Genomic DNA, 19978 nt, shown 5'->3' on the forward strand with positions numbered 1-19978 from the left:
AGCCCTACCACTAAAGTTGATTCAACCTGAAGCAACATAGAATTATAGTTTATAAGAAGTAATTTGACAAGCTTAGTCCTCACCCTGTACCGTCGTCAGCAAGACCAGTTGCATAGAAATGATTTGCACCAAGTTCCTGTAGACGGCTGTCAATGGTTTTTCCACAGTTGCAGAAATATGTATAATTGGTGTCCCCCAAAGCTGGATGACCAAAAAAAAAAAAAAAAAAAAAAGATTATTCTCATTATTCGAGAACTTGTGCTCTCCTTTATCATCAGTGCAACACCAGTTTACCTAACAGTGCATAGTGCAGATGAGAGAAGTGATCACGGGGCAGAGACTTCGTCTTGATCCTCCTCACAAACTTCACCGCTGTGTCTGGAGGTTCACCATCTCCCGTCGTGGAAACGACAAAAACCACAGGGTTGTGTTCCTTCTCCAAGTTGTACTTCAAAGGTGAAAGGAACCATTAAGATCAATCAAATCATCTCTGAGCTTTCGAGAAAATCAGCAGTGTAATTATGGCTGCAATAGATTCCACTGTGGTCTCATGTTGATCTTACATTTTCATATCATGATAACTGGCTATTATTTTATTACGGTTTATGATAAAGTTTCTAAAAATCCTACTTTGCAAAATAGCAATTCCTGAGGCAAAGCAATATCGGTGTCTAACGTGGCTTTCAAACTTTCAAGGAAATATTGACAAAGTAATAGAAATATGGAATTGTTTTCCCATGATGCTTTTATGCTATGATGGACAGGTACAGTGCTGAGCATAAATGAGTACACCCACTTTGAAAAGTAACATTTTAAACAAGATCTCAACGAACACAAGTTCCAAAATGTTGACAAGACAAAGTTTAATATAACATCTGTTTAACTTATAACGGGAAAGTAAGGTTAATAATATAACTTAGATTACACTTTTTTCAGTTTTACCCAAATTAGGGGGGTGCAAAAATGAGTACACCCCACAACAAAAACTACTACATCTAGTACTTTGTATGGCCTCCATGATTTTTAATGACAGCACCAAGTCTTCTAGGCATGGAATGAACAAGTTGGCGACATTTTGCAACATCAATCTTTTTCCATTCTTCAACAACGACCTCTTTTAGTGACTGGATGCTGGATGGAGAGTGATGCTCAACTTGTCTCTTCAGAATTCCCCAAAGAAAATAATTTCTTTACACCACAAAGGTGAAGGCTACAAGAAGATCAGCAAAGCTTTACTTATCAGTCAGAATACTGTAGCAAAAATGGTACAAAAATTTAAGAAAGAAAGATGGAACTGCAACCATCTCACAGACACGTCCAGGTCATCCACGGAAATTAACACCTCGACAGGAGCGTCTTCTGATGAGAAGTGTTGAAGAAAATCGGCATGCAAGTTCACTGCAGTTATCTAAAGAAGTAGAAAGCCAAACTGGGGTGACTATTTCCCGTGACACAATACGGCGTACACTGCAGAGGAATGGCATGCATGGATGCCGTCCACGAAAGAAGCCTCTCCTAAAGCCCAGGCACAAAAAAGCCTGCCTAGAGTTTGCCAGGGCCCATGCTGACAAAGATGAAGACTACTGGGACTCTATACTCTGGAGTGATGAGACCAAGGTAAATGTTTTTGGAACTGATGGCTTCAAAACTGTATGGCGTCGCAAAGGTGAGGAATACAAAGAAAACTGCATGGTGCCTACAGTGAAACATGGTGGTGGCAGTGTCCTTATGTGGGGCTGCATGAGTGCTGCTGGTGTCGGGGAGCTGCATTTCATTGATGGCATCATGAATTCACAGATGTATTGCTCTATACTGAAAGAGAAGATGCTACCATCACTCCGTGCCCTTGGTCGTCGTGCACTTTTTCAACATGACTAAACACACATCTAAGGCCACTGATGGATTTCTGAAGAACAGGGTGAAAGTGATTCAGTGGCCAAGTATGTCTCCTGATCTGAACCCAATCGAACACCTATGAGGAATTCTGAAGAGACAAGTTGAGCATCACTCTCCATCCAGCATCCAGTCACTAAAAGAGGTCGTTGTTGAAGAATGGAAAAAGATTGATGTTGCAAAATGTCACCAACTTGTTCATTCCATGCCTAGAAGACTTGGTGCTGTCATTAAAAATCATGGAGGCCATACAAAGTACTAGATGTAGTAGTTTTTGTTGTGGGGTGTACTCATTTTTGCACCACCCTAATTTGAGTAAAACTGGAAAAAAAAGTGTAATCTAAGTTTATATTATTAACCTTACTTTCACGTTATAAGTTAAACAGATGTTATATTAAACTTTGTCTTGTCAACATTTTGGAAATTGTGTTCATTGAGATATTGTTTAAAATGTTACTTTTCAAAGGGGGTGCACTCATTTACGCTCAGCGCTGTATGTTCTGCAGTGGGATTAATCCTAAGGTTTTAAAAGCTTCTTTACGGCATATTGAATCTTGCATCATGTCCTACCTTGTCCGCTTTGCTCAGGCAGCTGATCTCTGCTTCAAAGCCATGCTCGGCGGCCTGATCGGAGAGCTGCTCGGCTATGGACTGAGCTTGACCTTTCTGCGACCCGTACAGGATCAGGAAGCGAGATGATGAAACTCCACAGGGCATGATAATGTGGACACTGAACTGAAAATCAAGTGCAGGATACACCTCATGAACCTTGCCATTTTCACATAAAGGCTATACCTCTAGCATGACCCCCTACCCACCAGTAAGCGGCCAATTATTTTAGGTACACCTATCTAAAAAAAGTGGCCATTTTACAATCTCTCTTCTTTGCTGCTCTGAGCAATGCCCTTCTTACCTGGTCACTGACTTCAGTCACAGTTGTGTCATATTTAGGGCTGTCAGTCGATTAAAATATTTAATCGCACATTTATCTGTTCTAAATCTACCTTAAAGGGACATTTAAGTTTTTGTGCAGTGAGAGTGGACAGATCTGTTTGCTTTATGTAAGTGTATGTGGCCAGGTCAGGAAGGATAAGGCCGGGCACAGCGACAATTATTTTTGTGCGTATTTTATTCCCCCACTGCATTTAAAAAATAAAACCACGTTAACGTTATCATTTTGAGAGTTTAGCACAATTCAGTGTGAACAAAACAATTCAGTATTGTCCTAGGGTGACCAGATTTCCCTAGTCTGAAACCGGGACACTTTTGCGCGCGACCATGCTCGTGCACGCACACCTTTTTTTTTTTACGTAAACGTGACACTCAGAGAGGTGCTCTTATCATTTTCTTGAAGCTCACATTTATCAACATCTCATATGAAATAAAACAAACAGGCATGTTGTTATCTAGTAGCATAGTGGTATACAGATCAGTTAAATTATGGTCAGACAACAGATTTTGTAATGGCTGAGAATAGGCCAGGCTATGTCCACAGGCCAAATTTAAACTGATTTATTTCACCTGTTTGTGAGAACACCAAGAAGAATGCATATGCACATGTAGGCTATATCTCTAAAATTGTATGCACTATAGCATGAACTTAAAAAGTAGATATGTGACCTCAACATAGCCTAGGTCAGAATCAACCTTACTAACCATTCCCCACAACTGAATGAATAAAGCAAGAAGATGTGTACAAAAGTGAACACTTTAATGGAAGGTGCAACAAGCTGTTCAACACAGCAATATGGCCAAACTGTCAGAATGGTATGTAAAAAAGAGACAAGTGATTTGAGAATATATACTACGGAAGCCGAGAGAGGCCCTTCATATAATCCTTTTTTTTTTATTCACCTTGTTATCCCGAGATAACGACATAATTAATTCAGGATCTCGAGAAAACAACACAACTAATTCGAGATCTCGAGAAAACAAAACCGTTATTCCGAGATCTCGAGAAAACAAAACAATTATTTCATGATCTCGAGTAAACAGCTGAGAAATGGTTCATTCAGGTGCGCCAAGAGACTTGTGATATGCTGACTTTGGGGCTATTTCTCATTCTGTATAGACGCAACTTTGGTCATTAGAATGTCTGGAATAATCGATCACCTAATAAGGCGATATTTTGATCAGGGGTTGACACAGGGAGAGATTGCATTAAGTCTTTTAATAAGGGATAATTTCAAACTTAGTCCGCGGCACCTCCGCAGAAGACTGGCCCGGCTTCGTCTCTACCGACGGAGATACAATGATCCAGCTGAGATCATGAAATAACGGTTTTGTTTTCTCGAGATCACGGAATAATTGTTTTGTTTTCTCGAGGTCTCAAATTAGTTGTGTTGTTTTCTTGAGATCCTGAATTAATTATGTCGTTATCTCGGGATAACAAGGTGAATAAAAAGATTATATGAAGGGCCTCTCTCGGCTTCCGTAAATATACACTCAAACAAAACAGCAGTAAAGGAGGAGAGGGGCGACAGCCCGAGGAAAGCCCCCACAGGAGCGCACAGCATTTGCAGCATAGGCTACCCAACTCAGTACAAGAACAAAGCACTTACAGTGTGTGCAGTAGGCTTCGTGCGCATTGTTCTGCACCTCTCGGAGGAAGGGGTAGGTGCCCTGTAAATCTTTGGAAAAGGTACATTTTCTTTTCGGCATAATTGCTGCGGCATTACTGCTGCTAGACAAAGAACATTCGCGCCAGTTAATGTTTATTTTATTGTTGCATGGCAACACGTTCTGTTGTCTGGAATAATGTGGCTAAATAAACACCCATGCCACAGCGCCAGGGGGCAGTAACCAGGAAAGTTTGCGATTCCTGTCAATTCATCAAAATAGTAAATGCAGACATTTCTCCGCTAATGATTTCCACGCTGCTCAGTCGCAAACGTCACGAGTGGCGAAAACCAGGACATATCCGTGTCCCGACAGACTTTTGTTGGGACTCGGGACACACAACCCCAAATCGGGACTGTCCCGGTAAAACCGGGACGTCTGGTCACCCTATATTGTCCTCTAGTTCTGTCTTTAACTTCCAGCCTCAAACTATACTAAACAAACTCAGTCATGTGGACTCTGGACACCAGTCGTGGCTCTCTTTAAATAAAGAAAATACAAATAAATACATTTGTTAAGCCACACAGCTTATCAAGATCTTTTCCAGTAAAATGCAAGAACTCACTGGTAAATATACAGTACATTCATCAGCAAAAACTGCAGGACCACACACACCTGGACCTGAACACGTCTCTCCTGGACCATCAAACGCATATTTTAAAAAAAAAATATTTTATATATACACACACACACACACACACACACACATTTATGTAAACAGTCAGAATGCAACAATACAAGTTGATTCTGTACATAAGTGCACTTTATCATGATTTACGCTCACCAGCTACATCACTCGCTTGCGCTACGTCACTTCCTTAATCACGCGTCAAAAAATTAGTGCCATTAAAAGGCATTTGCATTAACGTGTTAACTTCGACAGCCCTAGTCATATTCTGAGCATTTTTTTAAATAACAGATTTAATGGTGCGCTATGGAATGTTCAAAGTCTGGAATGTCTTTTTATGATCAATCATTTCCCAGAATTTTGCCCTGGACTTGTTTTGATCGCTTCTTGGCCTTTATGATTATCTTTACATCGGTATTTTCTTTAACAAACTCTGGGGCCTTCCAGAAATAGAGTAGAGTGGGGTAATACGCCCCCGTGGGGTAATATGCCCCCGGCCTGTTTTACCCAAAATAACCACCAGATGGCACAAAGTTACATTTCTATTGTTGCTATGGACTGGCTTGACAACGGGGATATACAAATATCCACTGTGGATCGCATATCAGCAACGCAGCGGAGAGAAATCAAATTTCATGGTGATATAATTTTCAGATATCAGTAAAACTGTATTTAGATAGCTGCTATTTCGTCAGATATCACAGCTGTGTATGTGGTATGAGTAGACAAGTCAGTACGTTAAAAAAAATACATTAGGTATAAAAAGTTGAATCGCATTTTGAAAGTAAGATCCTTTTTTGTAAAAGTGTAGTCTGTGGGGTAAAACGCCCCCTTAATGGCGGGGTAAATGGCCCCAAGGGGGCATCGTTTCCTTTTATCATAATTACTGTATTTCATACATTTCTGAATAGCAGATACATAGTTTTTAATAACATCTCGCTTACCTGGTTGAGTAAAGCAAGTAATTTGAACTTAATATTAAAAATAATTGAAATAAAAAAAACTGAAATTAAAATGCGAAATATAATAAAATAATGCATCTATTCATTAATTCAGGGATATTTTCTTGTTTCTTTCACATTATAGGCTTAAGTAAACACTTTTGCTATCCAAACAGCTTTTTTTGAGTGAGGGGGCCTATTGCCCCACCTCAGGGGGCCTTTTACCCCACTGGGGGGGTAAAAGGCCCCCTTGGCACAATGTTTGTTTTTGTTAAAAAAAAAATTAAGTATTAACTTTAGGCAAACTTTAGGTGGCATTATTGTTCATGTCACTGTTGTCAAAAACTATGATTAAAACTAAACACATGGTTCATTTCAACTTGGAGAAAAACTGAATTTTCCTTAAGGGGGTCTTTTTCCCCCACTCTACTCTAAGTGGCTTTCTACTGAAATCACACGACACTTTAATTTCACACAGGTCGACTCTAATGAAATAAATTACGCAATTTTAGTTGGGTGTACCAGAACTAATTTACAGCAACTGGGCCAGAAAGAGGTCATTAGAGCTGTTTAACAACACTGATAGTGGCTGATCTAGTTATTATAGTAATGCAGGGTTTCCCATACATAGACCATTGTGTGGCGCAGCGCCACACAATGGATTCCTAGCGCCACACAATCAGACTCGCGATTTTGAAAAAAAAAAAAATTCCGTTGCGTATCATTCCGTTCATTCATAGTGCTCTTTCTTCTCGTTCACACGCGCGCGCACACAGAGAGAGACGAAGGGGCGTGTACACAGGCCTGCCGGTGCGGTCGGTGGAGTTGGTCATTGGGGTGTATGCAAAGTGTTTACAGCGGGCGGTGTTCAAACACACAGTATTTTTCTTCAGAGTCACCTGCTGGGACTATTTTAAAGCTACAAGAAGCATTTGAGATTATTCAGTTCAATCTAAATTCTTTTAAGTTCTTTAAGAGAAGACAGCTAAAACAATTTTTACCAGAACCCTGCCTGGTTTCATTCCTCGACCCAACTTTACATTACAGGGCAGGCCATTAGTTTGCTGGGCTTGATGTTGGTGGAAAACCTGTCTTTTAAATTTATGAAAATTACTCACCAAAATTGAAGTAGTTTTGACCTTAGTTTTTTGCCTTTTTGGTGGCAATCTTTCAATCATTCTTTAGTTGACATTCAAGGAATAAATTGCAAAAAACAAGCTGGAGGTTTTTATTTTAAAATACTGAACTCAACACTTACCTCAACCAATACTAAAATGAAATAAATAGTATAATGTAACAACAAAATAAAATATCATAATTAGATGTAAGAAACCACTTAAGGTAACACCAAGGCAACTAACAATAATGAAAAAGCATTACCCTAATTGGTGCAAAGCCTGCATGCCCTATCAGAACATTTAATTCTGCGTGGCTTCCTGAAAAAAAACTCAAGTGCCCTATCGTAAGGGAAGTCACTGGGTTCGGGACCATTTATGGAGATTCGTAAGCAGGCTGCCAGGTGTTCCCCGTGGAGCCTATTCCTGAGGTCTGTTTTAATCTATAGATAAAAAAAGTGCATTTTCTTCATCATCAAAGCACTAAAAATTTCTATTACATCAAAAAAATATACAAAGGAATACTGAATTTCTCTGTGCTTACCCTAGCTGAGAAATCTCACTCGCAATTCAGAAAAAACTTTTCAATACTCATCTGGGTTAAAGCAGCAAACATTGACAGTCAATGAAATTATAATAGTCAAATAAATACGAAGTTATTATTAGCCTATGGGCATCCTACAGTAGCCTCTCTCAACTACCGCATTGTTTCTTAAAATATTCAGATTTTATGCTTCAGACAGCATCAACTAGGCATCCCCGCGAGTATAACATTTTATTTAGGCTAGTGGGAAATCCTTATTTATTGTGAATGTCAAGCCATTATTAATAACTTGCATGAATGCTGAAGTGGGATAAACGGGATAATGCAATAAGGCCGGTGTCACGGTCTGAATTTACCACCAGTCTAGACTTCCCGGAAGTTGAAAAAAAAAAAAAGGTCTGTGCATGCTCTCTCTCTGTGTGTGCACGTGCGCGCGCACGTGAACGAGAAGTAAGCGCACTATGAATGAACGGAACGATACGCAACAGAATTTTTTTTTTCAAAATCGCGAGTCTGATTGTGTGGCAATAGGAATCCATTGTGTGGCGCTGCGCCACACAATGGTCTATGTATGGGAAACCCTGATCAATATGAGCCGATTCTTTCAGCTCTCAAAACAACTCATTGCTGGGTTTTAGTATTTTCCTATCAATCATTTCAACTGTTCAATTAAATCCCCTTGTGGTTCCTGTTATACACACATTCTGGAATGATGTGCGAACAATTACAAGTTAGACATTATACATTCATTTGATGTTTTGGCAACCCTGTGGCCCCTGTAGCCACAGATTCCTACTCCTTGCTGACAGGAGCAGATGTGGTCTTCTGCTGTTGTAGACCATCTACGTCAAGAGTTAATGTGTTGTGCATTCTGAAATACTTTTCTATTCACCACGGGGTTAAAGAGTGGCTATTCAAGTTACTATTGACTTTTTGAAATCAGTCTGGCCTCTCAACAAGGCGTTTCCACCCACAGAACTGCTGCTCGCTGGATGTCCCCCCGTACCACCTTCTTCCGACTGCTCCCATTAGGGGTCGCCACAGCAGATCTATTTTGACTTGGCATAGTTTTTACACCGGATGTTCTTCCTGATGCAACCCTCCGCAGTCAATCCAAGCATGGGACCAGCACTAAGTATGCACTGACTTATGGGTATTTTACCTAACCTGCATGTCTTTGGACTGTGGGGAAAACCAGAGCACCCAGAGGAAACCCACACAGACATGGGGAGAACATGCAAACTCCACACAGAACGTCTTGCTGTGAGCCAACAGTGCTAACCACTGCACCACCATGCCACTGCACCATTTTATGTCAACTCTAAAAGCTCCAGAGATCCCAGGAGATCAGCAGTTTCTGACAAAGTCAGTGAGATCGTATTTTACCCATTCTGATGGTTGATGTGAAAATTAACTGAAGCTCATGAGCCGGATCGGCATGATTTTTATGTAGTGTGCTGCCGTCGCATTGATGGATTGGATAATTACATAAGTGAACAAGTGCATGTGTGTTCCTATTAAAGTGTCTAGGGAGTGCATGTTAAGGATCTAAACAGACATTTATGGTAAACACTGTTCGAAATGGATTACATTCAACCGACAAAAATGATACAGTACATAAAGGATCCAAATTTATACATCTAATCATAAAACAACCCAATCAGCAAAAACATTGAGCCTCATATATCAAGCTGAAGATTAGCGGATTTATTCGTAATTGGATTTACACTTAATGTGGTACTCATGAAAAGCCCATCATTAAAAAAAAAAAAAAGGTTGTATCCTACTCAAGCTCCGAGTGAATGTAAATTTATGCCTAAGAAGACTAACTACTATAAAGCTTGATTTGATTCACTTCCAATCATACAGCCTGCATGGATTACTGAACTGCTATTTAAAGATTATACTATAAGGAGTTTAAAATGCTTATTTAATTACATTTACAGCATTTAGCAGATGCCCTTTTATAAGAACAACTTATAGTAGTGCTTTAGAGTCTCTAAAAAAAATTAAAACATCCTCGTGCTAGTTCACGAGCTCAAGGACCAAGAGCACCATCAAGAAAATGTCCTGAAAACCAAATCACTTTAATTCATCTCATTATCTGTAGCCGCTTTATCCTGTTCTACAGGGTCGCAGGCAAGCTGGAGCCTATCCCAGCTGACTACGGGCGAAAGGCGGGGTACACCCTGGACAAGTCGCCAGGTCATCACAGGGCTGACACATAGACACAGACAACCATTCACACTCACACCTATGGTCAATTTAGAGTCACCAGTTAACCTAACCTGCATGTCTTTGGACTGTGGGGGAAACCGGAGCACCCGGAGGAAACCCACGCGGACACGGGGAGAACATGCAAACTCCGCACAGAAAGGCCTTCATCGGCCACTGGGCTCGAACCCGGACCTTCTTGCTGTGAGGCAACAGCGCTAACCACTACACCACCGTGCCGCCCCTGCTAAATATTCAATGTTTAATTTTTATTGGCATAAAAGTGAGTCAAAATAACTTCCACTTCTGCTTTTCAGCCTTCACCTTGATCACTTGTTTCCTGTTTCGAGTCCTCTGTCCACCTTACCTTTAATAGAGTTTTGTCAAAAGTCAAAGTCCTTCCCATGCCAGGACCTGGTCTTCCCAGGCAGTCTCCCGTCCCAGTACTAACAGGGCACTTAAAGTGCATGTAATGCTTTAAAATGAATATATATCATTAGTAATGACCAAAATGAATTAATAAAAGTGGGGAGATATTATTAATTATTTGTTATTTTATTATCAAGCACAAAACTATCAATAAATCGCGGCTTCTGGATCCCAGAAAAAGGCCGCCTTGCCTCAGGGCAAATCCCACATGACGTCACGCGTGGAACCCCGGTTATCTGGGTCATTTCGTTTCATCTGCCTCCGTGCTAATTTACTCACTGAAATTGGATATTGTTGAAATCTTACAAAAATAACGATGGGAAAGCGCCGAGTTGTGTTTGGATGTTCAAATCCATATACAGCAGGACATTCAGTTCACGAGTTTCCAAGAAATGACACTAATCTAAAGCGACAGTGGGTCAGGTTTGTGCAAATGAAGCAGGCAGAGTTTGTGTCACCTACTAATAATAAATCTGATTCATCAAGTGTTCATCACCACCAGAACGACCACATGGGAATCAGTGGAGCAAAAAGAAACCCATTTATTTCATAAATGACATTTGATCTTACATTTGGACAGTTCATCGATTCCCCCATTATCTCACACACACAGTGCAGCAGAGACAGGATTATGAGCAACATTTATACATTCGTGACATCCGATCTTATCATATCTAATGCACTTTAACAGGAAGAAAAATGTGTAAGCGCAATCATTAATTATTAACTGAAACATGCTAAATGCTCTCAGATTGCAATACTGCAAGACTCGATTTGTTTTTAGTTTTGTTCAGGAAAACATGATGAAAGGTAACCACCGCGTTCTGCGCATCTCTCTAGCTATCCATCCATCCCACGTGTGCTACAGAGGAAGACGGTCATGAACTGGCAGTTTCTCGTCTTAGGGGCTCGAAAAGATAACCATTTACTCCAGAATATCCTTGATAATCATCTGCCCCTTCATCTGGCATTTAAGAATCCCAATCACGATCAGAATTCTCTCCAAAACGCGATTCCATATTGAGACTGGTCTAATCACTGCTGCGCACGGGAACGAAATTGATACCTGGATTGTTACACGTGTGATGTCACGCAGCCCTTCGGGATCTTCCGGTTCAGTCTCGGCAGATTCCGTGAAAATCAGCTGATCTTATTGATTTTCCATTAATTTATGGCCTTTTGGATCAGCTATGGTTCGAAAACTCATGGTCAAGCAACAATGTTGCTTTGTACAAGGGAAAAAAAAAAAAGTATGGGTTAGAGGCATTACATACACTTTAAGGTGCATTGGGCGGCACCGACCTCCGCTTCTATAGCCATCGGCCTTTCGCCTACTATACACCTAGGGTTACAGTGGGGGGCTGGTCCTCTGGTAACCGTGAGAGTTTGATTCCCCACTCGCATCTGTATTGCAGTGTGCCTTGCCAAATGATAGGTACCATTTTTATGATGGTCTTTGGTATGACCTGACCACGAGTAGAACTCGTGATCTCCCGGTCAAAAGGCGGGCACGCTAACCACTAGGCCAACTCGCGGTACAATAGAGTTTTGTAGCCATCACTAAATTTAAATGGGGTGTGTTGGGAACTTGTGATCAACACACACACACAAGTATGAAGGAAATCACAATTAGTGACACTTTTGTAAATCTGGCAGAACAACTGTAGTTCTATTTGGCTTACACACACACACACACACACACACACACACTTATACACAACTTTACTACAGGATTGATAAATAAGCCCATTGTCCTTAAATTGTCATGGCTGTGTATCACTGATGTATGTTTGTCATTTTTCACATTCTATTGTTCTCCGTTATTATTATGAAAGAAAGGCTAAACATAGCAACACGAGAAACAAAATTTATACACTGGTTTTGTGATAAACTATTTAAATTAATCTGACATGAAGGTTCTTGGCGGCACGGTGGTGTAGTGGTTAGCGCTGTCGTCTCACAGCAAGAAGGTCTGGGTTCGAGCCCCATGGCCGGCGAGGGCCTTTCTGTGTGGAGTTTGCATGGTGTCCGCGTGGGTTTCCTCCGGGTGCTCCGGTTTCCCCCACAGTCCAAAGACATGCAGGTTAGGTTAACTGGTGACTCTAAATTGACCGTAGGTGTGAATGTGAGTGTGAATGGTTGTCTGTGTCTATGTGTCAGCCCTGTGATGACCTGGCGACTTGTCCAGGGTGTACCCCGCCTTTCACCCGTAGTCAGCTGGGATAGGCCCCAGCTTGCCTGCGACCCTGTAGAACAGGATAAAGCGGCTACAGATAATGAGATGAAGGTTCTTCATATTTTCAATGACTGACCTCATAGGATAAAATCCTTCATTAGGGTCAGGTTTAGGAATTAGGTTGATTGAAGAATTCCAACCCCTGGACTTTTGGTTCTGCAGTGAGGACCATCTTCATAAACAAAAACTCAAATACACAAGTAGGTTCCCAACATTCAGCTAAAAAAAATGTCATCACTCACTTTCAGGAATTTTTCAGTTTGGTCAGGGTCACAGTGGATCCCTAGCCTATCCCAGGAACACTAGGCCAATTTGGGAATACACCCTGGATAGGACCACTGCAGAGGACCATGCACAAGCATGCACTCATTCACACCTATATGCAATTTAGCTTCGCCAATCTGCCTACCATCAGCTTTTTGGACAGTGGGAGGAAACCAGAGATGACCACAGGGAGAACATGTGGAACTCCACACATCCTGAGCTCAGGACAGAACCCAGGTACCCTGTTGCTGAGAGACAGGTCCCGATATTCACCCAAACGTGTTGGCTCTCGGTTGGTGTTTCTCAAAGTCATGGATGTGTCCTTTAAAGCTGCGTTTCTCAAACACTAGGCCGGGCTGCAAAGCGCCATCTAGTGGGCCATGAATCCCCCCCAAGTTGAAGCTAATTTTTAGTTGGGTACAATTGCTGGGCTGTACCCAACATCACATCCGCGTCATTAGATATGCAAGACATGAAGTCATGGTCAGCTGAGCTCACTGTTCACAAAGTGTTACTATCGTTGGGGGGGCTTTGCTTTGCCCTACACTTGCGGTGTTTCAGGCTGCTTGAATCGATCAAACCATGAAACTGACAAAAGTTTCTTCTGGGTTCCCCGTGAAGTAAAGGGTGAAAGAGCAAAGGATTTTACCAAAAGAAGATGAGAAAGGTGGCTCTCAAAGTTCGTCTGCATCATGCGGGATTTGCGGGCGGGAGCGGGACAAAATATGGCAGGCACGGGCGGGAGCGGGACTGAAAATCATAATTCTTTGCGGGCGCGGGACGGAAAAATCCGACCCGCGCAGACCTCTATCTCGAACCTTTCGCTGCAATGGGAGCGGAGTCGAAGAACACTTGAGTTTGCAGTGATCATTTCATGAAAGGTCTGTAAATTCCTCCGATTTATTTTGTTTGGATTCGCAAATCACTTTTCTTGCCATTTTCTGTTATTTTGTGACGTTTGGAAGTTCAGGAGACGCTTCAGTGTTTTTGTTTACTGTTTGATCGTGGTCGCCATATTGTAAACTAACAAGTATATAATACACGTAATACCCAGGTCTTTAAAAGGGGTTTCTGTGGAACTTCGTCAGTGATTTACCTGGAAGAGAAGAGCAGGGAGGATTAAGAATCGAGCAACTGTGGTTTGTTTCCACCCGATACTGAAACTTGCAGCGTCCTAGCAAACATCGCAAAGATGCATACAAAGAGCCGAAAAATTCCTCTTTACCTGGACATAAACAAGCCAGGATTTATCTTGTAGTGTCCTGATCCCCAGATCTTTAACCCAGCCACATATAAAAAGTTGTTCTCCTCCATGCTCTTCCAGGTTTTCATGTGTGTTCATGTAGAACGATGTCTGCAGCACCAGGTAGTTTGAGATGTCAGGGAACTCAACAGATGGATAATTTTCCAACTCACAGGAAAAATCCTTCTTTGTTAGCCTGTAAGGATCTAATCCCATTGAGTGGCTTCTATATCAACTTCTTGGTTTTAATAACTTGCTTGTTTGCTGAACACAAACATGGCAATAAGTTCTTGTGTTAATGGACCAGACTCCACTTTTGGATCATTAATCCCTTTTGACTGAGAATGCCCTGCATGAATGGTTTTATGTTGGCTTCTGGCACATCCATACAATTTTAAATACAATACCTACAATTAAAAACAGTTTGTTTTTATTGCATTTAGTTAATTCCTGGGCTCCCATCTGTAACAGGGAGTAATGTTGCATCCCATTAACCTCCTAAGGCCCAAGCTGTTTTTTTACATGCATTTTTTATTTCTCTTTGCTATTTGGGCTTATTAGAACCTGATTAGAATAAAAACTAAGCATCATCTTTTGATAAGACGTACTTTTAGAGAAAAAGTATGTCCACATATATGGATTCTTGTTCCGAATTTCCATAAAGTGCTGTCCACGCATGTGACCGCTAAGCCCTAGGAGGTTAATACACTTTACAGTAGATTATTAGATTCTAATAGAATAGATGAGCCAAAATGATTGGGGATATCTTTTAATGGGCCCCAACTTGTTACAAGTATGAATAGGTGTGCCTTATAATAGAAAAGGTTGAGAACCCCTGGCTTAAAAGCAGGGACGTCACTAGGTTTGAGAGACAGGGGTAGCTTAGCACCCAGAGGATTAAAGGTATTGTGCGCGCGCAGCGCGCGCCGAACATTTTTCAGAGCACCTACTAAGGCTGTCAATCAATTCATTATTTTAAGAGCGTCACACCTTGGGGACACACTTCCCACCATTTCTATTCTATTTTAAAATTGCTTTCATCATTTAATTGCTTGCTGAAGCAACTTCACCAGCTAAACTACAAAAATGTGAAAAAAACAATGGTAGGTGTCATGCATTCCTGCGCAAACTGAAGAGGGCAAGTGCTTCACAAATCATCATGTAAACATTCTACAGAAGACTCAATATAGCCTAGGTAAAGTTAAGCAAATGCAAACCACTGACATCAAATTACAATCTCACCGTGTGTGTCTGCAAATGAAAGCATAGAATTCTGACTCTCTGCAAACCCAACTCAATGGAAGCCCGCACCGCGCCTGCTGCAGAATGCCCGCGTAGTTTTTTAAGTCCTACTCGCCTACCACTCGATGTGACGCTTGACACAGAGCCAATGAGGAGGAATCATAACGATATTAATAATATTGCATTAAACAATAAATAAGCAAGCAGAAACTGTTGTTCGGATTAACTTGCGTTCTTGATGGCTCATGTTCAGTGCTTTACTGCCTTTGTTTTTTTTGGGAAAAAAATAAAAATATAAATACATTTAAAAAAGGGCAAAAAATATAGGGTGGCTTTGCCATAAGATAGGGTGGCTGGAGCTACCCTAAAATGGGTCTGGCGACGTCTATGCTTAAAAGACTGCATTTCAAGGATGCCGCGTCATCAAATCCTGCCAAAGGTCTGTCCTGGTGTCTAGGGTTCTTTGAATTCTACCAAGAACCGTGTCACTCTTTTACAGAATTTTTCAAGAATGCATGTGCAGATTCTTGGCATTCTTAAAAAAAAATCACCCACAATCCCATGCACACCTACAAAGCAGGGCCTTTCAGTGACACGCCAACAACTGTGTGTAGGGCATGCAAGCCGAAATTGTGGCCTAAGGGCCAATTTATGCTGACAACCCAGTCCTCGCAGATGGCGTCTGCGAAGCACCCCCCGCTTCGCAGACGCTCTGCGCACACCTCCCAAAATTTGTGACCACCGCAGACAGCCTCGCAGACAGCGTCACAGACAAGAGGGCTCTGATTGGTCCACTCTACATCCGCTGTACACACACTTCCGCTTCCCTACTTTCCCGGTTTGGTTTGTTTTCACGACCGCCATTTTTAAAAACACGAGCGAATATGGAGCAGCACGAAGAGCGGTTGATCGAGGAAGTGAGGAAGTATGTACATCTATACAACTCCAGTTCTAGTCATTATAAGGACAGCGCATTATAAGGACAGCGGTGTTGAATGACCTGTTGCTCAGTAACCGGAAGATAAACACTCCACTAACCACACCCACCAACTACTCCTAGCGATTTCGCGACTTCGCACCCCCTTGTGTTGTGGCGGTGAATAACATCGCGCACACCTATACACGCCTATACTCCCCGCTCAACGATAAATTACAACTGTCTGCGAAAAGCTATCTGTGAAAGCCTTGTCGCAAGAGCATGCAGAAGATTAACAGAAAATACATCAATGTGGGGCATATTTTTACTGTGGGGAAGCATACTTTTGGAATGCAGGGAATATGCAGAAGAAACAGAGGATCTAGCTAAAGTGGCAAAATGTGGGATGACGTTAAATTGCACCATCATGTGATGCCCATAGCAACGGTTACTACGCCGCTATGACAGGGGGCACACTTCAGTTAGTCGTTATTAATCAGTATGGAAAGGTGTTGCTGTGTTTTTAGATGTGCAAATCGTTCTGAACAAAACAAAGGCATCAGATTTTTTTAATTTGCCAAAAGTAATTCATACCATTAATACCATAGGGTTTTTGACCTCTCCGTTCAACACCAAGTCCCGCTGAATGTTTGTGAGCCATTTTTCCTCTTCTACGTTTAGAAATCTCTCTAGTTTTTCCCCCAATGATGAATTACTTTTGGCAAATTAAACAATCTGATGTCTGTCTCGTTCAAAACGCTTTGCATATCCAGAAACATAGTAAAACCTTCCCATACTAATCAACAGAGGTGGACAGTAACGAAGTACATTTACTTGAGTGCTGTACTTAAGTACACTGAGTATCTGTACTTTACTTGAGTATTTTTTTTTTGGAAACTTGTGACTTTAAATGTCACTACATTTGAAAGGCAAATATCATACTTTTTACTCCACTACATTTCTATCAAGGTCCTCGTTACTATGAAACGGCTTTGAAAGTGCATTTTTTTCTTTTCTTTTCTAAAACGTGATTGGTTTTTTCGCAGGTGACACTGAGACAGTCTATCAGTAATCACTAGGGTCACGTCACGTCCATAGACTGCATAAAATCAAGTTCAACGATTTCTCGACACCATTATTTGAACACGATCAGTTGATGGCAGAATGGAAAGAGGCGGTTTTTCTGGGGAATGTACACACCCATGGCCCATGAACCCATGTTTCAGTTTTCTGAAAGGATTAAAGATGCGTTTCATTTTAAATGTTTGCTTTGTTTGCCGAAAACGAGCCACATCACGGCCTCCAAAAACTCGCCGCCCAACCTGCGGGAGGCATATTGAGGGATATAAACATTTTATTCCAAGAGAAAGCTCACAACGAAGCTGTCTGTGCTTTTAGAGCTAGCGATAACATTGCAAACATAGCTATGCAGTCTGGTTAGTCTAATGACTTTCTATGGATTTGCCCGCCAAGTTACTGTAGCCTTGTCCACGGCTAACGTTTACACATAGCTAGCTAACTTGAACGCTGTTAGTTAGCATGTAAAAACGGAGTTATGCTAACATGAATAACGTTAACTTATCTGAAGTCCTTTCAGAAATATGTTTTAGCATAATCTTGCCAAATAAACAGAATGTAGAAATCTCTCTTCTAGTAGCGTTAGCGACCCAATATGATTTTGAGTTTGAAAAGATTTTGCTAGCGTCAGGTGGAGCTTCACTGACTAGCTAGCTTAACGTTAAACCACCACGATGGCACAGCATGTGTTCATTTTGTGAATTCACATCTCTGTCGGCGGCACGGTGGTGTAGTGGTTAGCACTGTGACCTCACAGCAAGAAGGTTCTGGGTTCGAACCCAGCGGCCAATGAGGGCCTTTCTGTGTGGAGTTTGCATGTTCTGTGTGGGTTTCCTCCCACAGTCCAAAGATATGCAGGTTAGGTTAACTGGTGGCTCTAAATTGACCGAGAGTGTGAACGGTTGTTTGTGTCTCTATGTGTGTCAGCCCTGCGATGGGCTGGCGACTTGTCCAGGGTGTACCCTGCCTCTCACCCATGCTCAGCTGGGATAGGCTCCAGCTTGCCCCCCGTGACCCTGCACGGAATAAGCGGTTACAGATAAAACAAACAAAACATTTCTGTCCTTGGTAGCGGCATTAGGTTTTGTAAGTGTTGTGGTAATAATACAACGATGCGTTGACAGAAAATGTACTTTTAATACTTAAGTATTTAAAAATACTTTAACTTAAGTAAAAATTTGACTGACAACTTTCACTTGGGACGGCACGGTGGTGTAGTGGTTAGCGCTGTCGCCTCACAGCAAGAAGGTCCGGGTTCGAGCCCCGTGGCCAACGAGGGCCTTTCTGTGTGGAGTTTGCATGTTCTCCCCGTGTCCGCGTGGGTTTCCTCCGGGTGCTCCGGTTTCCCCCACAGTCCAAAGACATGCAGGTTAGGCTAACTGGTGACTCTAAATTGACCGTAGGTGTGAATGTGAGTGTGAATGGTTGTGTGTCTACGTGTCAGCCCTGTGATGACCTGGTGACTTGTCCAGGGTGTACCCCGCCTCTCACCCGTAGTCAGCTGGGATAGGCTCCAGCTTGCCTGCGACCCTGTAGAACAGAATAAAGCGGCTAGAGATAATGAGATGAGATGAACTTTCACTTGTATCGGAGTAACATTTGACCAGTGGGATCTGTACTCTGACTTAAGTAATGAAGTCGGGTACTTTATCCACCTCTGCTAATCAATAACAACTAATTCGGCTGAATGAAGCACTACAAACTGCCTCCTGTCACGGCGGCGTAGTTACTGGGGGTGGGGTGGGGTGTCACGTGACAGTACACAGCTTCTATAAGCATGCAGTTTAGCATCTGGGACACAATCCATGATTACAGCTGTTTTCATGTTTCTAAAAATGACTGATTTTGCAAATACCATTTAAGTTTTCTTTATTTTAATATGAAGCACATGTTTCCCAAAAGTATTTACACCAGAGTCCTGTAGATGGCGGTAATGTACAAAGATTGCAAGCTGCCAATAACTCAATAGAAGAAGACGCACACCTGCCGAGCCTCAAAGATCCGAACCGGAACTGGAAGGACGCGTCCTACCAAGGAAGCATCCTTGACATTGAGACTGACCCAAGAGTCACTCAAAAAAAAGAATCGGCTCTAAAGAGTCGGTTCGTTCGCAAACGACACATAACTCCCGTCCAGCCTCAGCAGTAACAGACAGAATCAAGCCTCACACTCATCCGTGTTCTGTTCATATGAACATTAAACAAAACAAACCTGCGTTTTATTCTGATAACCCACCAATAGCTGAAACACTGTAAAGTTAATTTCGGCAAAGTTTAACTCATTTCAGCTCAATCTGATGTAATCAAAGGCTGGATTAAATCAAGCACTTGTAATACATACGAGCTGAAAAGCAGAACAGTACATGTGGAGGTATAATTAAAACGCGTTGTTATTATTATCATCATGAGACAGGTGATACAAAATCGTACCTTTATATTACTAAAAACAGCCACATTTTCGGATCAGAGAGAGTTTCCGTCTTCACTCTGACAGCGCCACACGAGGTTCTCTACACAACATGAACGCAACAGAGCATTTCAGCCGTTTTTATGTCATAAGGAATGCCTTTCGCACTATAGATCACTTCACATTACGGTCGATCCAGATGCTATGGTAA

General features: G+C 41.8%; 1 protein-coding gene across 1 annotated transcript in view; it reads right to left on the reverse strand.

The window, feature by feature from the left end:
• The window catches only part of mtrr (5-methyltetrahydrofolate-homocysteine methyltransferase reductase), an 81661-nt gene extending 61772 nt beyond the window's left edge, over positions 1–19889 (reverse strand). The window contains exons 1-4 of the mRNA XM_060899997.1: positions 19791–19889; positions 2464–2628; positions 295–448; positions 84–201 (exon numbers count right to left, since the gene is read on the reverse strand). Coding sequence (XP_060755980.1) covers positions 84–201; positions 295–448; positions 2464–2610 — 419 coding nt within the window. The 5' untranslated portion in view covers positions 2611–2628; positions 19791–19889. The remainder of the gene's footprint in view (positions 1–83; positions 202–294; positions 449–2463; positions 2629–19790) is intronic.
• Positions 19890–19978: the final 89 nt, after the last annotated feature.

The sequence above is a fragment of the Neoarius graeffei genome, chromosome 19 (assembly GCF_027579695.1).
Source record: "Neoarius graeffei isolate fNeoGra1 chromosome 19, fNeoGra1.pri, whole genome shotgun sequence".
NCBI classification, from domain to species: domain Eukaryota; kingdom Metazoa; phylum Chordata; class Actinopteri; order Siluriformes; family Ariidae; genus Neoarius; species Neoarius graeffei.